The sequence below is a fragment of the Engraulis encrasicolus genome, chromosome 18 (genome assembly GCF_034702125.1).
Source record: "Engraulis encrasicolus isolate BLACKSEA-1 chromosome 18, IST_EnEncr_1.0, whole genome shotgun sequence".
Lineage (NCBI taxonomy): Eukaryota > Metazoa > Chordata > Actinopteri > Clupeiformes > Engraulidae > Engraulis > Engraulis encrasicolus.
Window position 1 is genome coordinate 25,604,133 of NC_085874.1, and position 25,515 is coordinate 25,629,647.

The 25,515-nt window shown below is 46.2% G+C and overlaps 1 protein-coding gene across 5 annotated transcripts; it reads left to right on the plus strand.

Annotated features, from left to right (window-relative positions):
• Positions 1 to 441: 441 nt before the first annotated feature.
• Positions 442 to 25,218, plus strand: dnajc5ga (DnaJ (Hsp40) homolog, subfamily C, member 5 gamma a). Of its 5 annotated transcripts, XM_063223330.1 has the most exons (7): positions 442 to 612; positions 6,351 to 6,468; positions 7,477 to 7,690; positions 10,037 to 10,196; positions 15,774 to 15,859; positions 20,549 to 20,591; positions 24,432 to 24,523. In XM_063223330.1, exons 2-5 carry the CDS (start codon positions 6,356 to 6,358, stop codon positions 15,854 to 15,856), a joined length of 570 nt encoding a protein of 189 aa, XP_063079400.1. In that variant the 5' UTR covers positions 442 to 612; positions 6,351 to 6,355; the 3' UTR covers positions 15,857 to 15,859; positions 20,549 to 20,591; positions 24,432 to 24,523. The 5 variants fall into 5 exon arrangements, with proteins under 5 accessions (XP_063079400.1, XP_063079401.1, XP_063079402.1 ...); XM_063223331.1 differs by lacking the exon at positions 20,549 to 20,591; XM_063223332.1 differs by lacking the exon at positions 15,774 to 15,859.
• Positions 25,219 to 25,515: the final 297 nt, after the last annotated feature.

The following is a 25,515-nucleotide window of genomic DNA, read 5'->3' on the forward strand; positions in this document are numbered from 1 at the left end:
ATCCTGACAGTAGGGCCCTATTTTATATAAAGCTAATAATAAGGGCATTTGTAAGATTTTGCATTGTGATCACAGTCCACTTTCTTAAATTCTCATAGGGGCTATACCAATGCTGCTGTATACAGTCTATGAATAAATGTGGTTCTTCCATCTACATGACAAAATATTCTTCTTACCAGTTTGATTGCATGATTTGCATCACAGGCATGCAGACCTGGTGAGAAAAACCGTGCATTTCTCCACAATTTCTTTACTCTTTCCCCCTCTCCTCATCAACTGTTTGGAGAATACATATTGGTTACTGTAATTTGTGCACTGTCTGAATCATGTTGTATGTACAGTGCCCAGTAGCCTACTACCCACACAGAAATGTCCCGATGAACATTTAGCCCTACCCATAATGCATCTGTGGCGGGCGTGACATGCAACAATCAACCGCTGTGGCCGCCTGTCGTGTGTAGCGGTCGCTCCCATGGTGCTTTCACAGGACCGATTACTTCACTCGGGGTTGCTTTAGGCAAATAGCGGGCACTTCTGAAGGGATCTTAAATACATTGAGATTGTCTCTATGCCCCTGCCACAGTTTCATTCAGACCAGCTCTTTTGCACAAGGTAAGTGCATGCACGAGCCGGGTGTGTTCACCAGACGAAACGCGGTAGCTAGCCCTCTTTTAGTAGAATATATGGCAGTGGCTATCTTAGCTTTCGCCACCCGGGTAGCTGAACACCAGCTAAACCTAGTCACAGTTGGAGAACTCATTCGGTTTCCCCATCACATGCTTTGTTTAGCTGAATGCATCTCCTGTGTAACCTAGCTCTAATACTTCATGCCTTTGCACGCACCTAGAATTAATAGCTGTCGTGTACCTATCGTTTGATCTCGATTATTCTTTCGTAATTAGCTAGGCTACTGAGGCAGTAGCTAACATTAAACACGGTGCTTTGTATCGGATGTGATTTAGCTGCTCGGTCTCGGTAACCACTAGTTTAGCATACATCTTGTTAGTTGGTCACCTAACCTGAGGGATTACGCTGAGTATGTTACGTCACCACCTTCTTCTTGTGGTACCTGTAAGGGATGTGTGAGTGAATACCATGTTTTAAATCGGTAAGATACTAGAGCTACTGATGTGGCGAAATGATGTAGAAAGCTGCCGATATCTTGGACTAAAATGACAGCATTGCGCTACTGCCCAAGATCAACTTCAGTCACATTAACTTGGATGTTAAGTTTGAGGAATAATTCGAAAGCTAGCCTCTTTGGTCGGCAGACCATACGATTAAACCACATCCATACCCGAGCAAGGAAACAGTTTTGTAAATAATTCCCAATGTGAGGAGGATTACCGAAGGATTGTTTTTCTGCAAGGGTCAATAGTACTTACAAGAACGAGTAAACCAAATTGGATAAATATTGTGACAATGGGTCAAACAAAAATCCATGTGTAATACAAATATGTCCAGGGTTTAACCTAAATGTCCCCCTCAGTGTTGTCCTGGAATTTCTCAAAATAATGTGGAAGATCCTTTTCCAATGCAAGGATTACACATTCAGTCAGGAAGGATCATCTTTATTCAGGAGAACATCCACAGTTTTACTCACTGTTGGCAGTCTGTAAACAAGCAACATCATTGTTAGCACATGCAGTACCCAAGGCTATTGCACACACTGAACAGAGAATCACGTGGCATGTGGTTTGGTTTTGAGGTTAAAGAAATCTGTGATGAATTATGATCCAAGAAGTGATCAAGCCTGATCTTGTGTCCTGAAGCGTTCTCTCATATTATTTACAATAATATATATCTAGGTGAGCCACTACCCAAGCCACTGTTTCCCAGAGCTGTTTTATTGCTGTAGCATATGTGTTATCCTGATTATTATTATTGCAGATCAGATGACATAAGCGGCTCAACCTGTTTGGATGATTGACAAGTGGGCAAAGAGATGGTAGTAGTGTGACAGGCGGCGCTCTCTCCATTTTAATGTTAGCTATTAAATTGACATTAAACCATTTGTATATGTATTTTTCAAAGCCTAGATGTCTTGTGCATTGTGTGCACAATAGACAGTGGTGCAGCAAGGCTTTGATGTGATGTAGCATTCTGCTCTTCATAAGGAGCTGCTCTCTCGTGCATAAAATTGGTTGTTGGGTGTGGGTTTCAATGGGCACACTTTAATATTAAACACATCCAAGTAACCTCTGCCCTGCAGTGTAATCATAATAATGATGAGATGCACTTTTCATTTTTAGGAGGTGGCAGCTTTTGTTTTTGCTTGGCAGTCTCTGAAGTGTCATGTTTGTATATTCATGTCATTGCTGAGTAAATCTCTGCGGTGGTGGTCAATAGTAAGCGGTTAGGGTGTCAGCCTTGTAGCCCAAAGGTTGCCGGTTCGACTCCCGACCCGCCAGGTTGGTTTGGGGGTGGGGGGGGGGGTCTCCTCCAGTGCTCTCCCCCATTCTCCTCCAGGACTGAGGTACTCTAAGCATGCCTTGCACGGGTGAGACATAAATGCAATTTCGTTGTGTGCAGTGAACACTTGTGTGCTGTGGAGCGCTGTGTCACAATGACAATGGGAGTTGGAGTTTCCCAGCTGGGCTTTCACTTCACTTGCCCATGACCTAAGCCTTATTGCAATATTCATTCTATAGTGAGGGCCACTTTAGGTGTGTGTGTGTGTGTGTGTGTGTGTGTGTGTGTGTGTGTGTGTGTGTGTGTGTGTGTGTGTGTGTGTGTGTGTGTGTGTGTGTGTGTAACTGGGTGCTGAAATCTTACCCTTCAATCCCCTCTCAGCAGTTGCCAAATACTGGATGAAGCAAGACGCTCAGCCCGAAATGTTAGTGGGCAAGGGCAAGTAGAGAAAAATCTGACTGCCGCCCTTGACTTCATGTATGCCAGGGGTGGGGGTTCTTTTTCATTCATGGGGTCACTTCAAATTCATCCGAGGGCTGTAAAAGGCCTCCAAGGGCCGTACTATGAACACAAACCAGGATTTCCCCCTGCACTTTAGGCCTGTATTGAAGGCGGCCACCTTTAAAATAGACCCCACCTTCTCTAGGTCCCTAAGATCCCATTACAAAATATGTCATATTTCATGTGAAGCTGCATAACATTAAAATAATTTTGTGGGCCAGATAAAGTGGCCGTAAATGGTCCTCGAGACATAGGTTCCCCACCCCTGATCTATGCTTACTCAACCGCTCATTCATGACAGGCACAGATGAGCACCACCAACATTGGCCCGGAGGACTCCACCATGGTCTGTTCATGGTCGTGTCCCAAATATTCACTCGGCCACTACATAGGCTGGGCGTTCCATCGTTTCGCTTTCTACATAGCAGTGGTGTAGTCTACGTAGAACGCAGGTATACGCAGTATACCCACCTGAAAATGTCAGGGATTTCAGTATATACCCATACCCACCTAAAAGTGATTGGTCCATTATTTAGAATAGCACAAATACAGTATACCCACCTCGAAAAATGCTCAAATATACAGTATACCCACCAAAAAAAAAGTAGACTACATCACTGCTACATTGTGCACCAAGTAAGGAAGGACTCGGAGAGAGGACATTTTTGATTCAGCAGTAGCAGCACCATGGTCCACATTTTCCATGCTGCTGCACTAAACGCATGGCCAGCACTAGTACTGTGATGCCAAGGGATCTTTCTGTAGTAGCCAGCCCAGCCGGAACTGCTCCCATCCTCATCCCTACCTTCTCCCTAGACCCAGCCATGGCCCTCCCAATATGGAGATCCTGTCACTGCACGTGTGTGTGTGTGTGTGTGTGTGTGTGTGTGTGTGTGTGTGTGTGTGTGTGTGTGTGTGTGTGTGTGTGTGTGTGTGTGTTTGTCTGTTTGTCTGTGTGTGTTTGTTTGTCTGTGTGTGTGTGTGTGTGTTTGTCTGTTTGTCTGTGTGTGTGTTTGTCTGTGTGTGTGTGTTTGTCTGTGTCTGTGTGTGTGTGTGTGTGTGTGTGTGTGTGTGTGTGTGTGTGTGTGTGTGTGTGTGTGTGTGTGTGTGTTTGTCTGTGTGTTTGTCTGTGTGTGTGTGTTTGTCTGTGTGTGTGTGTCTGTGTCTGTGTGTGTGTGTGTGTGTCTGTGTCTGTGTCTGTGTGTGTGTGTCTGTGTCTGTGTCTGTGTGTGTGTGTCTGTGTCTGTGTCTGTGTGTGTGTGTCTGTGTCTGTGTCTGTGTCTGTGTGTGTGTGTGTGTGTGTGTGTGTGTGTGTGTGTTTGTCTGTACGTGCCTGTGTCATGACGACTAGGAAGTACGATAGCAAACACAGGACGCGTTGCCTTGACTTGATCACCTAATCTGTGAGCTCAGCAGAAAGGTAATCGTCTTTACCTGGAGGCCTGGAGGAGCGTTGCCCCGGGGCTTTGGTCATTGTGTCGCTTCCTCCTCGCCACCGTTTCCCAGTGCCGTGTGCTGGCCTGGCCTGGCGTGGACTTGGTGAACAGGTTTTGGTGCCCAGTGCCCCAGTGTGAGTTTGATTGTCCACAGCCTCAGAAAGCTACTGCTCATGGTCTTCCATAAAAATCACACTCCCATTAGTGAAGTTAATCTATCTTTAGATTATGAGGCAAAGTCAAGTTGCATTATATTTTGTCAAGTGACAGACTCTTGTACACTGGCTGGCTAGTAGTGTTATTATCTGTATATTTATTGTAGGCCATCCTATATTCAAACCGTTCTACAGGTTGAACCAGCCTCTAGCCTAGTCATCTTGCACCACCATCTTGGAAAAAACCTGCAGTGTGTAACGGAGGCTAACTAGCACAGAGTTGGCGTGGAACGTTGGTAAACCTCCCTCCGATAGCCTCATACAGTCTCGTGCCGTTGGGCCAAGAGACTAGTCTCTTTGCCCAGCGGTATCGTACTGTGTCTCCCATTGCCGAACCGTTGTAGTTGACGAGGATGCAGGTTCGATCCCAGAGGGGGGTGACCAGGTGCAAGATGACCTCCGTCACAAGTGCAGAGTAGTAGTAATAGGGTGTAGTTGCGGAGGAGGCGTGTCTATTTCTTTGAGGACCAATCTCACATTTTCCTGTGGTTGTTGAGTCTGGCAGAGATTGTTCTTGGGTGTGAACTCATAACTGGAGAGCTTGGCTGTGAACTGGTGAAGACAGAGCGATGTAACTTACTCCTCACCTTTGGAGAGGTGAGCTTGAGCTCTGTGAAGGACTGCTGTGTGCCTGTCTGGATTCGGGTTTGAAGCCTGGTTTAGACTCCTCTTGCAGCTGCAGGAGACGTACTGTCAGCGGGGGGTGCCGGCAGATCACGTAAACCAAACAGCCACCACGCCCCCCTTTGCAGAGCTGAAACGACCCCCTTGCAGCGCTGAACGTATACTTCTCCCAGGCTGAATTGTCCTTAATCTCCCTACTGACAGTACGTCTCCTGTAGCTGCAGGAGGAGTCTGAAAAGACCTTCACTCTCTCTCTTGCTCTTCACCTACTGGGAGTGTGTACTAAGTCACGCTGGCTGGAGCTTAATCAGCCATGAGACTCACTGACCCAGAAGTGCTTAAATGCTGATTGCTGTCAGTTAAAGGTCCTTATCCTTATCCTTACTGTTACTGTCTCTAGCAGTTGTCTTACACACACATTTAAATGCATCCAGATCCAGGGGGCGCTGTGGCGCAGCGCGCTAACTAAGTCCTCCAAGGGCCCCACATTTGGGCTTGCATGCCCACGGGGGACCCTGGTTCGAGTCTGGCCGGGGTCATTTCCTGATCCTACCCCATCTCTCTGTCCCACTCGCTTCCTGTCACCATCTCAGACTGTCCTGTCAAATAAAGGCATAAAAAAGCCCCTAAAAATATATATATTTAAATACATCCACATCCAGCCCTCGTTATTGCAAATATTATTCATAATGATTATTCATTAGCGATATGTTTATTACCGCTACTACTCTTCATCATTCATTGTCCAAATATGGTGGTGACATCTGTGAAAGTCATAGCAGTAAGCAGCAGCAGAGGCAGCAGCATCAATGCTATCAGTTTTGTCTTTGTCCTCTCATCTGTTCATGTATTGAAATGTCCTTGTTGACATCAAGCCTCAAGGGACCAGGACCGAGGAAGCAACTGGTGGAAAGCAAGATACTGAGATCCATTGTGAATTAAGAAACACTGCCTTGATTTGATTTGAACTTAACTGTTTGTCAGCACAAGTGGTACCTCTGATTATGTGTAACACTCTCTCTCGCTCTCTCTGTCTCTCTCTCTCTCTCTCTCTCTCTCTCTCTCTCTCTCTCTCTCTCTCTCTCTCTCTCTCTCTCTCTCTCTCTCTCTCTCTCTCTCTCTCTCTCTCTCACTCTCTCTCTCTCTCTCTCTCTCTCTCCAGCAGCCATGGCAGAGCCCAACCGGCCTCAGAGGAAGTTGTCCACTTCGGGGGACAGCCTGTACAAGGTGCTGGGCCTGGAGAAAGGGGCCGGTGCTGATGACATCAAGCGGGCCTACAGGTAAGCCAGCGCAGCCCAGAGGTTTCGAGGTGCAGGTGGCGGGTACTTGTTCACTTCAGAGGGAAGATACAGCGTAGTCTTGTCCAACGCTGAATTTAATTTCAATTTAATTGAACAGACGTTTTGAAACATTATCTGTAACATAAATTCAGCATTATTCAAGTGTGTGGTATCTTAACTCTGAAGAGAACACAACAATGGCCACGGCCGTGGCTCAAACAATCGAGGCACCGCACTGTTACGCCGGACACCCGGGTTTGATTCTGGACCGAGGTCATTTCCCAACCCTATCCCATCTCTCTCCCTCCCAAACATTTCCTGTCCACCTCCCTAGCTGTCCTGTCATCATAAAGGCCAAAAAAATACTTTTTGATAAAACAGAGACCACAACAAAGTCATCCACTTTTCTGCTGGTTTACATTGGTTACCTGCGCTTGTGTCTGAGGAGGTGAGGTGTAGGTTTCAGTAATATGACAAGCCAACATTTCGTTTGTTCATCCATCAAAAATGCTGCAAGACTCAGTTCCGCTGTGTTTTGGAGTTGGTGTGGCAAGAGGTGTTTATTTTGACACCGCACATTGATTAGCTCCTACTATTCTTTTTTCTTATTTTATTTACAACAAGCAAACCTAAAAACACTGGGTGAAGTGCGTTGTTCGTTTCCAGAAATAAAACAAAGAAAAAAAGAACAGTAATCAGTATGCTGCATTTTCTGGATCTTTCATCCTTGGATATGTGTGTAATGGGTATTTATTAATGCCCTGAGTAAAGTGCCTAGAAAGAAGTGAATACCTTGCACAACTATTAATCCAAAATGGCCATTGGCTTCCTTTCTCTCGACAAGTCAACATTTGTTCTTTTTCTTTAAAAAAGATAACTCGTAGAACTTCAGTTTGTTCACTCACATTATAATCGTTAAGTTACTAGCGATCGATAACCAGCTAGCCTAGCCACATTTCCTTCTGGAAGTCAACATGAATGTTCTCTCTTCTCGTCTCATCCCATAAGGAAACTGGCGCTGAAGTACCACCCGGACAAGAATCCAGATAATCCGGAGGCGGCGGAGAAGTTTAAGGAGATCAACAATGCCAACTCGATCCTCAACGACGACACCAAGCGCAAGCTGTACGACGAGTACGGCTCCATGGGCCTGTACGTGTCCGAGCAGTTTGGCGAGGAGAGCGTCAAGTACTATTTCCTCATGTCCAAGTGGTGGTTTAAGGTACGGACTCACTCAAGCCCTACTCTGTTCCCTCCTCTATGTACAGTCGTGTCGTGTGGTGTCTTCCTGTGGTCTCTTGTCCTTTTCCCTCTTCTCTATTGCTCTTCCCTCTTTTTGTCCCTCTGCCCCTTTACCTCCCATTCTCTCTGCACCCTCATCTGCCTACCCCGTTCCTTCTCTCTCCCTTTCACTCTCGCTCGCTCACTCAAGTGTTCCTACGAAAGCATAGCCACTTTCCCATACTTTTAGAATTGAGAATTATGACAAAACAGACCACATGTGTGTTGGTGTGAAGAACTTTTGACGACATGACAATACTGTAGATTGTCCAGGTTTGCTTATACTGAAGGTTTTTATGAGCTTAGTGAACAGTTTTTGTGTGTAGTTTAGTTTATTGGGTTGTTCAGGGTTGAGAGGAGTTCCCTGTTGATCTTAATGAGTATAGTGAACGGTTTAGCTGTGAAGACCTCGTATGCACTTGAGCGTCTTAACCTTCTCTCTGTGCAACACTCCTGTGGCCTGTGCCATTCCAGGCTTCAGTCATTAATGCGGAATTGCGGAAATTATGATACAGATATTTAAATCACTTCAATGTCTTTAATGAATGTGGATGTGGAATGTAGAAATTTGGCCAGTTCTAGGGTGACGACGTGGTATGAAAGTCAGCTTGGCAGAACAGTACACCAACTCCAGCTCCATTTAATTGCCGTCCTTTCATTTTTATTAGTGTTGGATGTTTCCGATCAGGCGTGGACGTAACCATTTTGGGGCCCTAGGCGAAATATAAACATGGGGCCCTCAAAAGTCAATGTATAGACATAGAATTCTGTGTTTTGTCTCATATACGTATATCTTCGATTACTTTACAAAAGTGACATTAAAAGTGAATTAAGATCAAGCCTATTTTTTGTGTGTTTACCACGACTGGTGTGACAGTTGGGGCCCCTATGGAGGACATATTTGGTTGGGGCCCTAGGCAATTGCCTAGGTTTGCCTAATGGAAAGTCCACCTCTGTTTCCGCTGAAAGCCCTCTGGAGGGATCATACCAAAGGCCTTTTAGCCGTCCGTGGTCAATATCGGAGGCTTTTAATTTGAACATCATTATTATGATCACCCAGTCAAGGACAGAAAAGCTTTGTCCCCCCACCACCCCTGCTTGTCCAGTCATGCTCTATTCCCCTGCTATGTCTCGACGGAAGTACTTCCTGAACTGCACTGTGTTTATTATCTGCTTTGTTCCTAGCGCTAGCAACATTGAGAGGCCATTGTGCATAATTGGGCATGTGCTTTGTTTTGGTCCTCCTCGTCATGATTAGGTGCAATATTAACTTGTCTTTTGGCGGGTTTTTTTTTTTTCTTTGTTTGTTTTTTTGTTCATCCGAGCTCAAAAAGTAAGACAAGGCCATGACGAATGACGTGAATTGGTAGATTGCACCGTGCTTTGATGTACAGACTAGAGTCACGACTTAATAGCGTCTGACGCAAGTGGAAAGCAAAGAGGCTAACTCAGACATAGAAATGTCTAGACATTGCAGTGTCTCTCTTTTTTTTTCGTTATGTTATGCACAAACCTCGTCTCAGGAGCTGCAGCTGAGGATACAAGTTAGTGTCTGCTGGCAGAGCCTGCGTCTGATAACATCACAACAGCATCGGAGTACTGACAGTGTTCAGGCACCTTTCCTGATTTCAGCCTTGGTACTTTTTGGCTGCAAGAATATGAAAATCTGTTTCTATGAATCAATTTGCTGGGATCATGTGTAGTTAAATATCCAGGCAATTTTTAAAGTCTCTGGATTGTGATTTTTAAAGATAAAGGCTGACAGACTTTAAATCCAGTCATTAGCGCATCATCCTTGCCCTGATGTTAGACACATCATCTCAAAAGCACTCTAGACAGGTGTAGCTGTTGGAAAGAGTGATGCACTGCCCTCTGCTAGAGCTGACTGTAGGTAGTATTGCAGTAGATTCAGAGAGAATCTAATCGCAGTAGAGTTGTCCCCACTATATCGTCCTGGTCAGAGATTCTAATCACAGTAGAGTTATTCACACCTTATTGTCCTGGCCATCGGCATCATGGTGCTGATGGGGCTTGGAGAGTGGAGGTGTTGTTGTGGCGATGGTGATGGTGATGTTGCCGTGGTGGGTGTTTCACACTGCGTGGTGTGTGTTCTGCAGGCCCTCTTCCTGTGCTGCACGCTGTCACAGTAGAGTCAGAGAGATTCTACTCGCAGTAAGGTTGTCCCTACGATATCGTCTTGGCCTCCGGCGTCATGGTGCTGATGATGGGGCTTGGAGAGTGGAGGTGTTGTCGTGGTGATGATGTTGCCGCGTGTGTCCTCCTGCAGGCCCTGTTCCTGTGCTGCACGCTGTCGTCGTGCTGCTGCTGCTGCTGCTGTTGCTGCTTCTGCTGCGGCAAGTGCAAGCCGCCCGAGGACGACGAGAACTACCAGTATGTCAACCCAGAGGACCTGGAGGCCCAGATCAAGGCAGAGGAGGGCAGCGGAGGTGAGTAGTGGTGGACAAATGGATCAGTACTTACATTTACAGTATAAAGTATGTAATGGTATGTTGTATATAATGTATAATAGTTTTGTAGTGGTTATACGTTTGTTTCCTGGAGGCCCAGATCAAGGCTGAGGAGGGCAGCGGAGGTGAGTGAGCAGTGGACCAGCCATCCGTATTGGGGAAATATTGGATCCATTTGTCCAAAAGTCAAGACATTTGTTCAAATGGATCAGTTGTGGACCAGCCATCCGTATTGGGGAAATATTGGATCCATTTGTCCAAAAGTCAAGACATTTGTTCAAATGGATCAGTAGTTTATTTGTATTTTTTTTAAATTTCAGGTAAATTGGGCCACTTTTTTGCATATACCGGTAAGCGAATTGCCCAAAGTGCCCCAAATTACCTGAATTCACCATACATTTTTGTGTCCGTCATTACACAAATGATTTGTCCTTTCAAATTAATTGACAACGTTTTTATTTGGAAAATGGATGAATTTGATCAAATGGAACAATGCATCATTTACAGTATAAAGTATGTTGTGTAATAGTATATAGTATTTAGTATATAATGTAGTTTTGTAGTGGTTATACGTTTGTTTCTTTGTTTTTTATTTCTGTTTATTTATCTTCTAACACAAAATACAGTAATTCATCCTGTCCTATAAAAGGGATGAATTTGCGTAGCAGAAGCCTACTGATGCATTTTTTTTTTTTCTTGAATTCTGGAAGCAGGGACCTAATCTGAGGACAACAGTGTGTTATGGAAGCTTATTATACGGCACTCTAGAATGGTGCAAGAGCTCCCACTCACTTTCAATGGGCGGACCCAACGTTCGGTGGTCACTACTTTTCTGTAATGCCTACCTAATAATACCCGCTGCCAATGGCAACGAGTTTGGTCACTTCAGAGATCACTCCGCAAGTAGATCGGTCATATCTTCACTGACATGTCTTGCCTTCTGATTTTTAGCGATTTATGGCGCGATTAACGCACGCTGCTGGTGGCCCACTGATGCTCCGGTGACCAACCACTTCTCAAACGTCTCAAGACGAATTGCAACCAACAACACTAAAAGTCTCACTCAGCGATTCATTTTAACAGTTATGTCATCCTGACGAAGTTAATACAAAAAAGGCCGAGTGGTAGCCCATCAGGATTCATCAGCAACATCTCATGTCCAACTGTTGCCGTTCCAAGAAAGCAAACTGTCACTGTCCGCCGGCCGCTGTCGTGACATCTTTTATTAACAGTTTTATGTCGGGTATTTATTAGTATTTTTTATTTCATTTTTTTTTTTTACAAGTGAGGAGTTCGTTGACAGTTTACTTAAGGGTGTAGACTGTAGGCTAACCATCCGGCGCACAGTTCTCTGCCTGTAGCAGGATCGATAATGATGGTCAGGGCGCACAGCAGTGCTTGGGTTGCTATGCTTTTTTTCTGGAATACTGTCGCCGATTAGATAGAAATATTCCTGTTATGAAGATATCGCGCAGTGAACGAGGCAGCCTGCAAACAGTTTGAAGCGCAACGTGGCTGTAACAAGTTAGAAAGTAGGCAAAGCTCTGTTGCTTGGTAACCTTTTAAAATTATGAGCGTTCCACGAACTATCTTTCTTTGCGCACGCTATAAAATGGAAATAAACATGTTATTTTAAACTACTGGTTAACTATTTATGCTTTCTAATGTTGGTAAAAGCCGTATAATAAGCGGGATAATGTATTGTCCACACGTGACTATCGGAAAATATTTCCCTTCGAAGCGGAATAACACCCCTCCGCCTTCGGCGTCGGGGGGTGTTATTTGCCTCGTCGGGAAAATATTTTCCTATAGTCACATGTGGACAATACATTATCCCTTACTTAATGTGATGGAGGCTTAGTGTGTTGTACAGTGATTACCTCCACCAAGGAGGTTATGTTTCCGGATGCGTTGGTTTGTTTGTCCGTTTGCAGGATAACTCAAAAAGTCATGAACAGATTTGGATGAAATGTTGTGGAGTTGTTGGAAATTAGTGAAATGACATAAGGAATTAGTGATTACATTTTGGTGGTGATCCGGATCACGATGTGGATCCAGGATTTTTTTTTTTTTTTAAGATTCTTCACCATCGCAGGGTAGGCCGAATTTTGACATTCCAGTTTCTCCACAACAACAAGGCAGAGAGACTTGGGAAAAAATTAGAACATTTGAGCATGTTACACCCTATCAAACAGCTTCCTTGGGAGAGGTCTGCACTCTGAGTGCATTTCTAGTTGAAACATCCTTTGCTGAAGGATACCTGTGCAACCTGCGTAGTAGTCCAGTTCCAACGCCCAATGAATGCAGCGCAAACCCCTCTCTGTGTTGCCTACAGCAGGCAGAGAGAACAATAGCGAAGCGTCCTCTGTTTGGGTGGTGGGCAGGTAGGAATTACTGTACATGACGGGCCTCCCACAATCGATTTGTGTGACTAGCTGTCTGGTGACCCCAGCCATATCCACCTAGCTCAGGGTGCCACACAGGAGCTGTATTATGCCCCACGTTTGAGGTTCGATGTCAGTGTAAGGTCTGAGATTGATGGATGACACACAGAATAATACCGTAGCATTTACTGCGTAGCTAATCTCACAAAGAATTGTAGCTGTATTCTTCTTCACTCCTGTAGCTGTATTCTCCTTCACTGTTTTCTCCTGACTGCGCGAAACTAGCTGCGCATAACTCAAGCTCTGATTGTTGGAAACCACTGTCGGTAAAAAAAAAATAGCTCACGTGGTTGGCTGCCAGTGTCTTGCCCCTCCTCACAACACCGTGTTTATAAACAAAAAAATCCATTTATTGAAAATGATGGAAATGAACCTGATAGGGCCACGTCAGCAGACCTTGATTCCCGGCATGCCCATTGTATTTTATTTTATTTGATTTTATTTTTTTAGACTTTTTTTTTGGTCTTTTTGACTTTCAGTGAAGATGGTGACAGGAAGCGAGAGGGGAGAGAGAGACGGGTAAGGGCCGGCAAAGGACCTGGGCCGGGAATCGAATCGAGTCGAGTTTTTATTTTACAATATGAAACGTAGTGGCAGAAGATTGGAGAAAGAAGTTGGGAGCGTAATACAATTCTTGAATGTTATGAGCGAGAACATTGAGTCATTGTGTGTTGTCTTTTCACAATTGAAAAGGGTCAGTAGAGGTGCTGGTTTCAAGAGTTTGTGCTTGTTGTGGTGTCTGATCGTTGGGAGCCAATTGAATTCAAATTTGTGACACTCTGATGTGTCTGAGCGCTTCCAGCCTACCAAGTGCAGCTTTTGGCTGGTGTACCTCCTCTGTCAAAGTTTTTTTTTGGTCTTGTCCTTCCGGATGATGGCTGTTTTTCTGCTCCACTCGTCACTGTCATGTCCGCTCAGTGGGGACGAGTGACAGCGGAGGAGTCTCCTGAAGGGAGATGTACACGCTCGCTTGTCCAGTCTGCCGGCCAGACACCGAAAAAGCGCAGCAAGACGCATCAACACGTCAACGGAGTAGGCGTTGTTTTTGCCGTGTTGTCAGTCAGCCAGCCAGCCTTACTTGTCGCAAGGATGCGTGTGTGAAAACTTAACAGTACACCTGATCTCCACTTATCGGAAGAGACTGGAGTGCCTCTCTGAGAAATTAGCTCTGTCTGACTGACCTAAAAGCTAGCGTTGTAGGTATTTACATGGCTGCGATGTTCTCTGGCAGTTGATTACTTACTACGGCTGATTTCCCTGTGTAAACATGGTGTTAAACTCACTGCCTCTCCGTGTCGTTTGTTTGCATAAAGATCTCAGTCTGTAGCTTGTCCTCACCTGCACATGATGCACGTGTTCATTGATTTATTCATTGCACCAGGATTTTAATAAGGTGCATATATGGTAACTTGTACTTGGGGATGTGAGCTTAGGCATGGGCATATTGCCGGTTCTCATGCTGTCATGCATATTTACCCTGAAATGATGCCACAGTATGCCACAATGGGAGATATTTACTTATCATTAGGGTAGTAATGAGTAAGCGGTTAGGGCGTCAGACTTGTAGCCCAAAGGTTGCCGACTCCCGTCCCTCCAGGTTGGTGGGGGGAGTAATTAACCAGTGCTCTCCCACAATGAATGTGTCGAGCAAGAATCCTTGTAATTAATCGCTTACATCATTTTTTGTGCGTATACCCATGTAGAAATGTGGGTTGGGGGTGCATGGCTTGTCTTGTGCTCAGGTAAGGGGGTGCTTTACGAGAATAGGTGTGAGTGCAACATTCAGACTCTGCAGACTGGGTAGGACAGTCAGGTGGCTTACCAACTTGATTCTGGTGTGCACAACTTTGAAATGACTCTAAGCTGTAGATCAATTTTTTGAAGTTTTATGAAACATTTTGCGCATGTTGTAAAAGTCATATCCAGAATCAAAATGGCTGCCCATGCAGCCTAATCAATCCAGGTGGACAGCCCCCTCAGGATTTTGTCGTTCTTTCATACATAACTTAAAAAATGCCCCTGCAAGACATTTCTGCATGTGGGTTACTGATTTTTTTTTTTCTTAGTAGCGGTCAGGGTGGTACAACCACAATTGATACCACTCCGTTGTATGAATTAATTTGGATTTTGTTCGTTTGTTTGTTTTTTAGTGGATTATCTACAAAGCGTATTCATTGCTTGTACAGTAATTTTCAATTGTTAATTCTCTTATTTAAATAATACAAGAGTGGCAATAGCGGTGGTTGCACCTCCTGACGTCTGAGCCATGTTGTCAATGCATGGCAGTGTTCTTCTGGCAGCGTCCCCAGTGGTGCCAAGTAGAGGAGGACATTTTTCAGGAATTCCAGTGGGTCAGGAAGATGAACGGGAGCGGCTAGGTGCTTGAATAAAGATGAATGGGAGCGGGCAGGAGCGGGAATAAAAATGAACGGGAGCGGGAATGCTGCTTATTTTTTCGTTAAAAAAAAAAAAAAAAGCCTTGGGTTTTTTTTTTTGACGAAACGGGAGTGGAGTTGATTTTGAGTGGGAATGGGCAGGATTGGGAGACATTCTTTTCAGGAGTGGACGGGCTGGGATTTGTTTCTTTTACTCCAGTCCGGGATGGGACGGGATGGGATTTTTTTTCTGGGACCGGGATGGGAAGGGAGTGAAAATCCAGTCCCGTGTCCTGCTCTAGTGCCAAGTGAACTGTAGTATGGCGTCCGTGTGGCATGTGGTGGCTCTGTGTGAGCTCTGTGACCCCCTGCTCTCTGCTCTCTGCCCGAATTCCTCTTTGGAGACCAGGCCATCGGTGGAAGAGGGCAGTGGCCTCCGTGCCTCGCCCTTTACACACACACACACACACACACACACACACACACACACACACACACACACACACACACACACACACACACACACACACACACACAGTTCTCACATGACAAAAATCTTTCCGGGGTCTTTGCTGGTTGTTTAGTTTTCAGTTTCGGGTGCATGTAAAAAAAAATGTCACGAGTATTCTTGTGTTCTCTCTCTCGTTTTTATCATTCTCTCTCTCTCTCTCTCTCTCTCTCTCTCTCTCTCTCTCTCTCTCTCTCTCTCTCTCTCTCTCTCTCTCTCTCTCGGCCAGGAGGTGAACCAGTAATCAGTGAGCAGCCTATTCCCAGTCCGGGTCCAGAGAACCCCAGCGAAACCCTACCGGAGTCTAAATGACTCGTAAGGCCCCTCCTCGCCTCCTTAACGTCTGTCCATGCGTCCGTCTCTCTCTCTCTCTTTCCCTCTCTTTATCCATCCGTCTGTCTGTTTCTCTCTCTCCATCTCCTTCACCTGTCCTTCTGTCTCTCTTTCTGTCCATCTCCCTCTCCTTCACCTGTCCTTCTGTCTCTCTTTCTGTCCATCTCTCTCTCCTTCACCTGTCCTTCTGTCTCTTTCTCTCCATCCCCATCTCCTTCACCTGTCCTTCTGTCTCTTTCTCTCCATCCCCATCTCCTTCACCTGTCCTTCTGTCTCTTTCTCTCCATCTCCATCTCCAGTCCGTCTCTATGTACATCTGTGCGTTCGTCCGTCCGCATCTCTCTGTGGTCTGTGTTGGCCGTCCTATTGCATGCTCTTTTGCTCCATCACGCGACACCGTCTGTTTCTTTCTTTCTTTCTTTCCTTTCATCTCCAACCTCACTGTTGACTGTGCTTGCCACACCTAATCGTCTTCTAATCATCTCACCTGCACGAGCCGATGCCTTCTGCTTTCCATCATCACCTCCATTATGACCCTGATGCCTGATTCTGCTTTGTATTGTATGGGCAGCCATGGGTCAATGGTTAGAGCGCTGGCCTTTAAATCAGAGGGTCGAGGGTTCAAATCCCATCCTTACCAGCTTATTCACCCATGACTGAAGTGCCCTGAGCAAGGCATCTAAAGCCACATTACTCCAGGGTCTGTGACCTACCCTGTACCTGTAAATAACTGTAAATCGCTTTGGATTTTTAAAAAAGTGTCAGCTAAGTGCAAAATAAGTGATGTAATGTAATGTAATGTATTATCATTTGGGTTATTATTGTGGTCAATTGTTACTTACCATTAGTAGTTGTTTTTGGTGGTACTACCGTACTGTATTATACTACTACTACTGCTACTACCAATAAACATGTTAATGCTAATAGTTCTGCCTTGGCATAATGACCAAGCCACTGTCGGAAGAGAGAGAGAGAGAGAGAGAGAGAGAGAGAGAGAGAGAGAGAGAGAGAGAGAGAGAGAGAGAGAGAGAGAGAGAGAGAGAGAGAGAGAGAGAGAGAGAGAGAGAGAGAGAGAGAGAGAGAGAGAGAGAGAGAGAGAGAGAGAGAGAGAGAGAGAGAGAGAGAGAGAGAGAGAGAGAGAGAGAGAGAGAGAGAGAGAGAGAGAGAGAGAGAGAGAGAGAGAGAGAGAGAGAGAGAGAGAGAGAGAGAGAGAGAGAGAGAGAGAGAGAGAGAGAATCTCTGCCGCTGTCATTGTGTTCTTCTCTAAATGACTGCTGTTGTGTTAGTGGTCATTACATAATATTCATACATAATATAAGATGAAGAGTCACAGTTGTGCCTTGTGGTGTAGTAGAAGGAGCTGATGATGATGATTAGTCTGGTGTCCATTGTTTGGCAGAGGCTGCTGTGTAGAATATGATGCTCATTAAAAAGTAGAGCTGGCAGCCAAACAGACGGTGATGATTTCCAGGGCCAGGCTGCTTCAAAAGGTGCTGGATACTCGTCTACTTGCAAAGCAGAGGCATATCCTTCTTTTCACGTGTGTGCGTGTGTGTCCGTGCGTGTGTGTCCGTGTGTCTGTGTTTCCGTGCGTGTGTGTGTCTGTGTTTCCGTGTGTGTGTCTGTGTTTCCGTGTGTGTGTCTGTGTTTCCGTGCGTGTGTCTTTGTTTCCGTGCGTGTGTCTGTGTTTCCGTGCGTGTGTCTGTGTTTCCGTGCGTGTGCGTGTGTCTGTCCGTGCGTGTGTCTGTCCATGCGTGTGTTTGTCCGTGCGTGTGTGTGTCCGTGCCTGCGTGTGTGTGTCCGTGCGTGTGTGTGTCCGTGCCTGCGTGTGTGTGTCCGTGCCTGCGTGCGTGCCTGCGCGTGTGTCTGTCCGTGCGTGCGTGCGTCCGTGCCTGCGTGTCCGTCCGTCCGTCCGTGTGTGCGTGTGTGTGTATGTGTCTGTGTCCGTGCGTGTGTCTGTGTCTGTGTCCGCGCGTGCGTGTCTGTCTGTGTCCGCGCGTGCATGTCTGTCTGTGTCCGCGCGTGCATGTGTCTGTGTCCGCGCGTGCGTGTCTGTCTGTGTCCGCGCGTGCGTGTCTGTCTGTGTCCGCGCGTGCGTGTCTGTCTGTGTCCGCGCGTGCGTGTCTGTCTGTGTCCGCGCGTGCATGTGTCTGTCTGCTTGCGTGTCTGTCTGCGCGCGTGTCTGTCTGCTTGCGTGTCTGTCTGCGCGCGTCTGTCCGCGCTGTGTGTGTGTGTGTGTGCGTGTATTAACAATGGAGGCCTTTTGATCTTAGAAGTGAATGACTGCTTTTCTGCTCTGTGTGTGCGCGCGTATGTCTGCGTGCGCCATATTTCTTGGTAATTACGGAAATAAATTAAAAGCTGTGGGTTTCCCCTTGCTATCGATTGGAATTAATCCCAGGATGGAATGTGTTTCGATTAGATTTTTAATTAGCGTAAGTTTCGTTTCCTGCTACCTCACCACATTCATTCATTCATTCATTCATTCATTCATTTGTTCATTTATTTATGGGCGTACAGCAAATGAATGGGAGAGGAAAGGCAGGGGAGGATGAGAAAACGACCTTGGGCCCGAATCGAATCCGACTCCCGGCTCTACGATGATGTAATAGTCAGTCAGTGCCCTAGCCGTTTTAAGGTGCAATGTGTAAGATTTGTAGTTGTTTATTTCCAGAATTCATGCTACCCATTCACTAATGTTACCTTTTTCATGAATACTTACCACCATCATCAAATTCTAAGTATTCATTATGACTGGAAAATTGCTCTTTTCATACGTGAAAAGGGGATCTTCTCCATGGTCCGCCATTTGAATTTCCAGGAATAGCCATTTTTAGCTGTAAAAATGACTGGACTTAGGCCATACTAGAAAATATGTGTTTGTTACTTTGTAAACTGTCATGGAAAGATCAAATTTGGCAATAGGCAGCCCAGTTTTAATGAGCAGCATAGTTGCGGTACCTTTTTTGGCCATTTCCTGCACAGTGTACCTTTTAAGCCACAGCAGAGCTCGCTGAGTTGCTTCAGCTGTTGGTTGTGAGCAGGTGAGGGCTGTAGACTTAATGAGTGCAGCTTTCAAAGCCTCCAGTCCACTGGTCGCCTGCCTGTCTCTCTCTGCGGTGTGGTCAGCTCTCGGCTGTATGCTGTGATGATGTCACACCTCAAAGCTGTTGTGACAATGTGAGGAATGTCACTGTGTGTGTGTGTGTGTGCGTGTGTGTGCGCGCGTTAAGAAGAGCACTTCTACACACAGAGAGAAATGGAAGTCCCACTGCAGGGCGTACAAGACTGCTGGTCTCTAAGGCAGTGCCCTTTTTCAGAACAGTTCGTACCTACCAAAACAAAACACTGAGAGGAGCAGTTTTGTAAATGGGCGTTGAGAAGGATACAGTTGAGAGGGGGGGTGCTTAATTGTGGTGGCATTAGTCCATTTATTTTTTTAATACTAAGGGGGGCGTTGGCTGGGTTATGATGAGGTCAAGGGGCTGTTGGGAGGCTAAGGATGAGGTCCAGGGGGCGTTTGTTCAAAAAAAGCTTGAGAACCACTGGTCTGTCGAGTAGTGTAGACCCATTTTCTCTCCATTCACTGTCTCTCCAGCAGAAGCATGTGCTGCTCATCTTGTCCGCTCTGTCTCTCTCTCTCTCTCATTCTGCCCTCTCATCACGGTTCGTTAGCCTGTGTTTTCACAAGCTGCTCACTGCCCTCTTTCCATTCCTGTAGCATACATGCACACACCCAGATACAACCACGCACACACACAGAACTGTATACATGGGTCAGTGATGTTTAGGTACCGCATTGGTGCAGCCGCCGCTAATGCCACTATTCTATGGATTGAATGTGTTTTTTTTGGTTTTGGTTTTAGTGGATTATCCAAGACGCATATTCATTGTAGCTCATTAATGACAAATTACTAATTATTAATTTATGAGTATTAGCTGTGGTTGTACAACCTGACGTCTGAGCAGCCTGACGTGATTAACCCACACACTGATACACACGCACACAGAAATGTATACATTCTGAGACACACACACACATAGAGAGAAATGTATACACAGACACACACGCGCATACACACACACACACACACATACACACACACACACACTCATTTGGCACGTGTCCACACAGAGAGACACAAAGATACCCATTCACCTGCATGCTCATGGAATGACAAACACACGACCCATACGCACACCCACTCCTCCACAGCCATACGTAGGCCCACACGCATGCACACAAAGACACAGCGCACACATCCACACTCCACATGTTGTCTTACACATATGCACAACACGGCCGGGCATACACATTCACACACCTTGCTGGCCATACGTTAAACATACACACGTGCATACATGCCAAGGGCGCCGGAAAGCGTTTTAAAGTGGTGCCATTTTTTTCTTCGATCTTTATTTCTTAACAATGTTACTGCTGCTGCACTCCACCCATTTGACTGCAGTAAAAGTTGAGAAAGCCTCATTTAGGGAGGCCAAAAGTGGGGATGCAAATGCACCACTGCATCCCTCTTTCCGACACCTATGACGCATGCATACTTGGCTTGGTCAGTTAGTGTCAGGATGAAAGCACTAAGGCTGGATATCTGATTTCTGCCCCTGTCCCCTTGCTAAATGTGTTCCCTGGACTTGTGCGTTCGTTCACTGCAGGCCACAAGTGACACTGAGGATGACCTGCATCAGGGAAGGGGAGGTAGGTATCTCTCTGTGTACGTTCCAATATGCAACCTTGCGTCCTCCACTTGTGCTTGTGGCCTCGCCCCGCCCCGCCTCCTGGCCCCTCCGTGGAGAAAATGGTAAAGTTTCCCTGCTATCAGCCTAGCCAAAACAATTTTTGGGGGACTATTCTACATTCACCGTCCAGTTTGCAATTGAGAAAATTACTTCATATTTCAATATTTTGCAAAAGCTCAATTGTAATGCTGTTGTCAGTGATGTCATCATGACATATTACATCCTGGTACGAGGCCACAAGCACAAGTGGAGGTCGCAAGGTCGCATATTGGAATGCGCGTCTCTACGCATCTCTGTGGCCATTTTCCAAAATCTACTGTGCACCCTTCCAAGTGTATCAGCCTTCGTAATCACGGCCAGCGATTGGATACTTTTTGGTGAACTCTCCGGACTATCCAATCACTGGGCGTGACTAATTAGTCTCACACACTTCCAAGGCTCATACACTTGACATGGAGAAATGGCCTCTATCTCTGTCTCTGGGTTCTTTCCTTTTTCGTAACTACCGTTCTCCCTTGTGCTTGTGGTCTCATGATAATGACGTCATTGATGACAGAAGTTTGATTTTGTCAGTATCTGTCAATTTCAAAGGTCATCTTCTCATTTGCAAGAGGGATGCTGAATGGGGGAAAGTCGCCCAATAGTTATTGTGTCTAGACTGCCAGTGGGGAAACTTAATCGTTTTCTCCACGTAGGCGGGGCAACAGCAAAGCACAAGGCCACAAGCACAGGCCACCGACTCTCTCTCTCTCTCTCTCTCTCTCTCTCTCTCTCCCTGAGCACAGTTACATGCGCCGACTATTCCCGCTTTATTGTCAAAATTTGCCTTAAAACAAGTTCCAGAATATTTTTCTGTTTACATGTGTGGAACAGTGTTTAGCAGATAGAATATTTACAGAAAAATTGCCATATTCTGAATGACTAAAAAGTTAACAAAATCACATCGCAATATTCCTTGCATGTAACTGCTCTCTCTCTCGCTCTCGCTCTCGCTCTCTCTCTCTCTCTCTCTCTCTCTCTCTCTCTCTCTCTCTCTCTCTCTCTCTCTCTCTCTGGCCGTTCACCACCCACTGCGCTCCTGGCTCATGCTTGATCCTCCCCGTCCCGTAACTCATCCCATACCGCTGCATGCCAACGCTTTTGTGCAATGTCACAAAAAAACCCACTTGGCGCAAAGAACTAAACATGCCAAGTGCAAGTCCAAGTGCAAGTGAAGGCATCTTATCCACAAAGAACGGTCTCCTCCACCTACTTTAAAACCATCCTATTGTGCCTTATTAGCATAACTCTTACGATATCGTGTCGTAAAAGCATACAAATAACAAAACAAAAGTGTGAATAGTGTGTAATGAGTAACGGACTTCGCGGGTGAATTCTGTGTCACCACTTTTAACTGTTTGTTCATTGGCTAAACGGTGAGCGAACCGAGCTTGGAGGGTTTCGCCAGACGAGGTGAGGAGCCAAAATCTTTGGGTGGAGTACATAGGATGGCGTCGCCAGGCTATGTAGTAGCAGCCGTGCATGTCAACAACACGGTCACTGAGGTGGATAAATAAAAACAAAATGCAGCCCTAGGAGCACAGGAAGGGGAGAGGAGCTAAGTCCACTGGCTGCGTCCTGTGTCAAGCTGTGTGTGTGTGAGCGTGTGTGTGTGTGTGTGTGAGCGTGTGCGTGTGTGTGTGTGTGTGTGTGTGTGAGCGTGTGTGTGAGCGTGAGCGTGTGTGTGAGCGTGAGCGTGTGTGTGAGCGTGTGTGTGAGCGTGAGCGTGTGTGTGAGCGTGAGCGTGTGTGTGTGTGTGTGAGCGTGTGTGTGTGAGCGTGTGTGTGTGAGCGTGTGTGTGTGAGCGTGTGTGTGCACGCGTGTTTTGGACTCTGGAGTCACGCATGCCTCCTGGCGTTAACATCTGCCAGTCCTGTGGCCTGGGCCCTCTGCTCTGCTCTCTGGGCTTGCAGCCTGCTCGTACCCGCCTTGCTTCACTTGCCTTGCTTGACTGCCTGCTGCCTTGAGTGTAATGTAGTGTAGTGTGTTTATATTTACGCATGTCTCACCAATCCCTAAAGCTGATATGTTGGGAGAGAAAAAAAAAGCAAAGTGCCTATTTGCATGGCAAATGGACTTTGAAGACTGGCTGGTTTGGTTAAGCGAGTGTGTGAACGCTGCCTTTGGAAATGGTCTTTTTTTTTCTTCTTAGTGATTGTCTCCTTTTTTTTGCTTGCAGTTTGTTTGTTTAATTCCATTGTCTGTGCCTGGCTTTCCGTCATTGCATGTGCTTGAATGTCAAAGACGACGATGTTGCATCAGTGGTTCCTCAAGTTATTTGACTTAAAGCAAAGTGAATACTTAAAGCCTCTTGGTGCTGAAATGAAGCAGAGGGAATATATTACCACCATGTGCATGCATATAGCACAGCTTCTGGACAGACCTACTGTATTTGTAGTGCTGTGGACATGGCATTTCTGTGTCATCTCAACACACATTTTCGTGTACACCATATTCCACATTATTACGCAAATGACATTTTTCGCGGTTTCCCCAAATAATCAATACAAATGACAGTCATCATGATTTTCAAGTCATCAGTCAATAGAGTACAATTAATACGTTTTTGAATGAACCTTCCAATGATATCTGTATTTTTTTTAAATAATAAAAAACTTAAAATGCTCTGTTCCACATTATTAAGCAAAATAGTTTTGTAGTGTTGTAATCCAAATTTCCAATTTACATCAAAACAGTTGGAATTTGGTACCTTCTAAATTACATTTCAATGTTCAATACTTGGTGATAAGCTCTTTGTCTTAGTAACTGGAATGCTGCGTTTAACATTGAAGTCAATGGCAGGGCATTGCATGGGAGTTATGGAAGCCCAGATATCCTTGATGCTTTGCTCTCAACTGTTTTTGCTTGTTTGGTCTGGTGACCCACACTTCACTCTTCAATATACCCGTAGATTTCTATGCCACCTGTAGGTGCTTTGGTGGTATCGACATTCTAACTCACCAGACATAAAACCCCATTGAAAACGAATGGGATGTTATGTCTGGTGAGTTAGAACGTCATCACCTTCAAAGCACCTAAACGTGGCAGGGAAATCTACGGGTATATTGAAGAGTGAAGTGTGGGTCACCAGACCAAACAAACAAAAACAGCTGAGAGCAAAACATCAAGGATATCTGGGCTTCCATAATTCCCATGCAATGCCCTGCCATTGACTTCAATGTTAAATGCAGCATTCCAGTTACAGCTTATAACCATGTTTTGAACATTGAAATGTAATTTAGATGGTACCAAATGCCCACTGTTTTGATGTAAATGGGAAAAGAAGAAAGAAATTTGGATAACAACACTACAAAACTGTTTTGCGTAATAATTTGGAACAGAGCATTTTGGGCATTTTAAGTTTTTTAATATTTTAAAAAATACCGTTATCATTGGGAGGTTCATTCAAAAACGCTTTAATTGTACTCTTATGGCTGATGACTTGAAAATTATGACGACTGTCATTTGTATTGATTATTTGGGGAAACAGCGAAAAATGTCATTTGCGTAATAATGTGGAATGCGGTGTATTAGAGTATCACACTCTCTAACATGTTTCTTTTTTGCATCTCTCCCGCTGTCTTTTCTCTCTTTCTTTCTTTCTTTCTTTCTTTCTTTCTTTCTCTCTCTCTCTCTCTCTCTCTCTCTCTCTCTCTCTCTCTCTCTCTCTCTCTCTCTCTCTCTCTCTCTCTCTCTCTCTCTCTCTCGCCCTCCGCTCCTCCTGTCTCTCTCTCCCTCCATCTCTCTCATTCGTGTGCAGCCCGTGGCGCCCCTATTGTGATCCAGCCGCATTCCAATGTCAACTCCTCCTCCTCTGCCGAGACCACCCACTTTGCAGCCAGGCAGCCCAGCTACACCAATCAACAGTGAGAGCCTCAACCGTGGCCCCGCCCCGGCCTATCCACCGCCAACTTGTACTACAACGCCCACCTGCCCACCAACCACCGAGCGCCGCCGGTCCACATACTAACTGACTAACTACACCCTCCCCATCAACCAACACTTCAACCCCTCCCATCAACTTCACAACCCCCCTCTCACCAACCAGCCGTGGGGGCCTCCACCGAGGATCCCCAGCCCATCTACCACCAACCCATGGGCGTAAGTATACCCCCGCAGGCCTCACGAGGCAGGTGGGCCCATACGAGGTGAAGGGCCCACATGGGCCCTTGACTTGAAGAAACGGGCCCCCTCCACGTGATATTAGGCCCTCTTTTTTTCGTTTGGGGGCCCATTCTTGGTAGCTTGCCGGGGGGCCTGAAGTACTTGCGTTGCGCCAGTGCACCAACCGTATTCCCCTCCGACCCACCTACCAACCACTAAGGCCCAGTCCATATATTAACCACCCCGCACCAACCAGCAGTCAAGCGTCCACTGAGCCACTCCCTGGATCCACTGGCAACTTCACTACCCAGCTGACACCATCGAGCAAGGGTATGCCCACCGACCAAACCCCCTGGATCCTTCTACCATCACCAGCTTCAAGTGCCCCCCTCCCGCGTCAACCATCACTGGGGCGCCCATCGCATCGGTCACCCCTCCCACCCACCCCCCCCCCCCCCCCCCACCCCCCCACCCCCTGTATGCGTCCACCACCAGCTTCACACCCCCCCGGCCCCCTTACCTCATCAAACAGCATGGGGACGCACACCAACCCACGCAACTCCCGCCCCCACCCCCGAGGGGATCCACCCACCACCGCTATCCACTCCAGTGGGACACCCAAAAACAGGGAAGCCTCCACGGGGGATGCAAAGGGGTCACTTGTCCCGGGCCCAGGGAGAAAGGGGGCCCAGAATTGGATCCTCATTACATTGTATTGATTGGGTTTGGGGCCCTTTCAA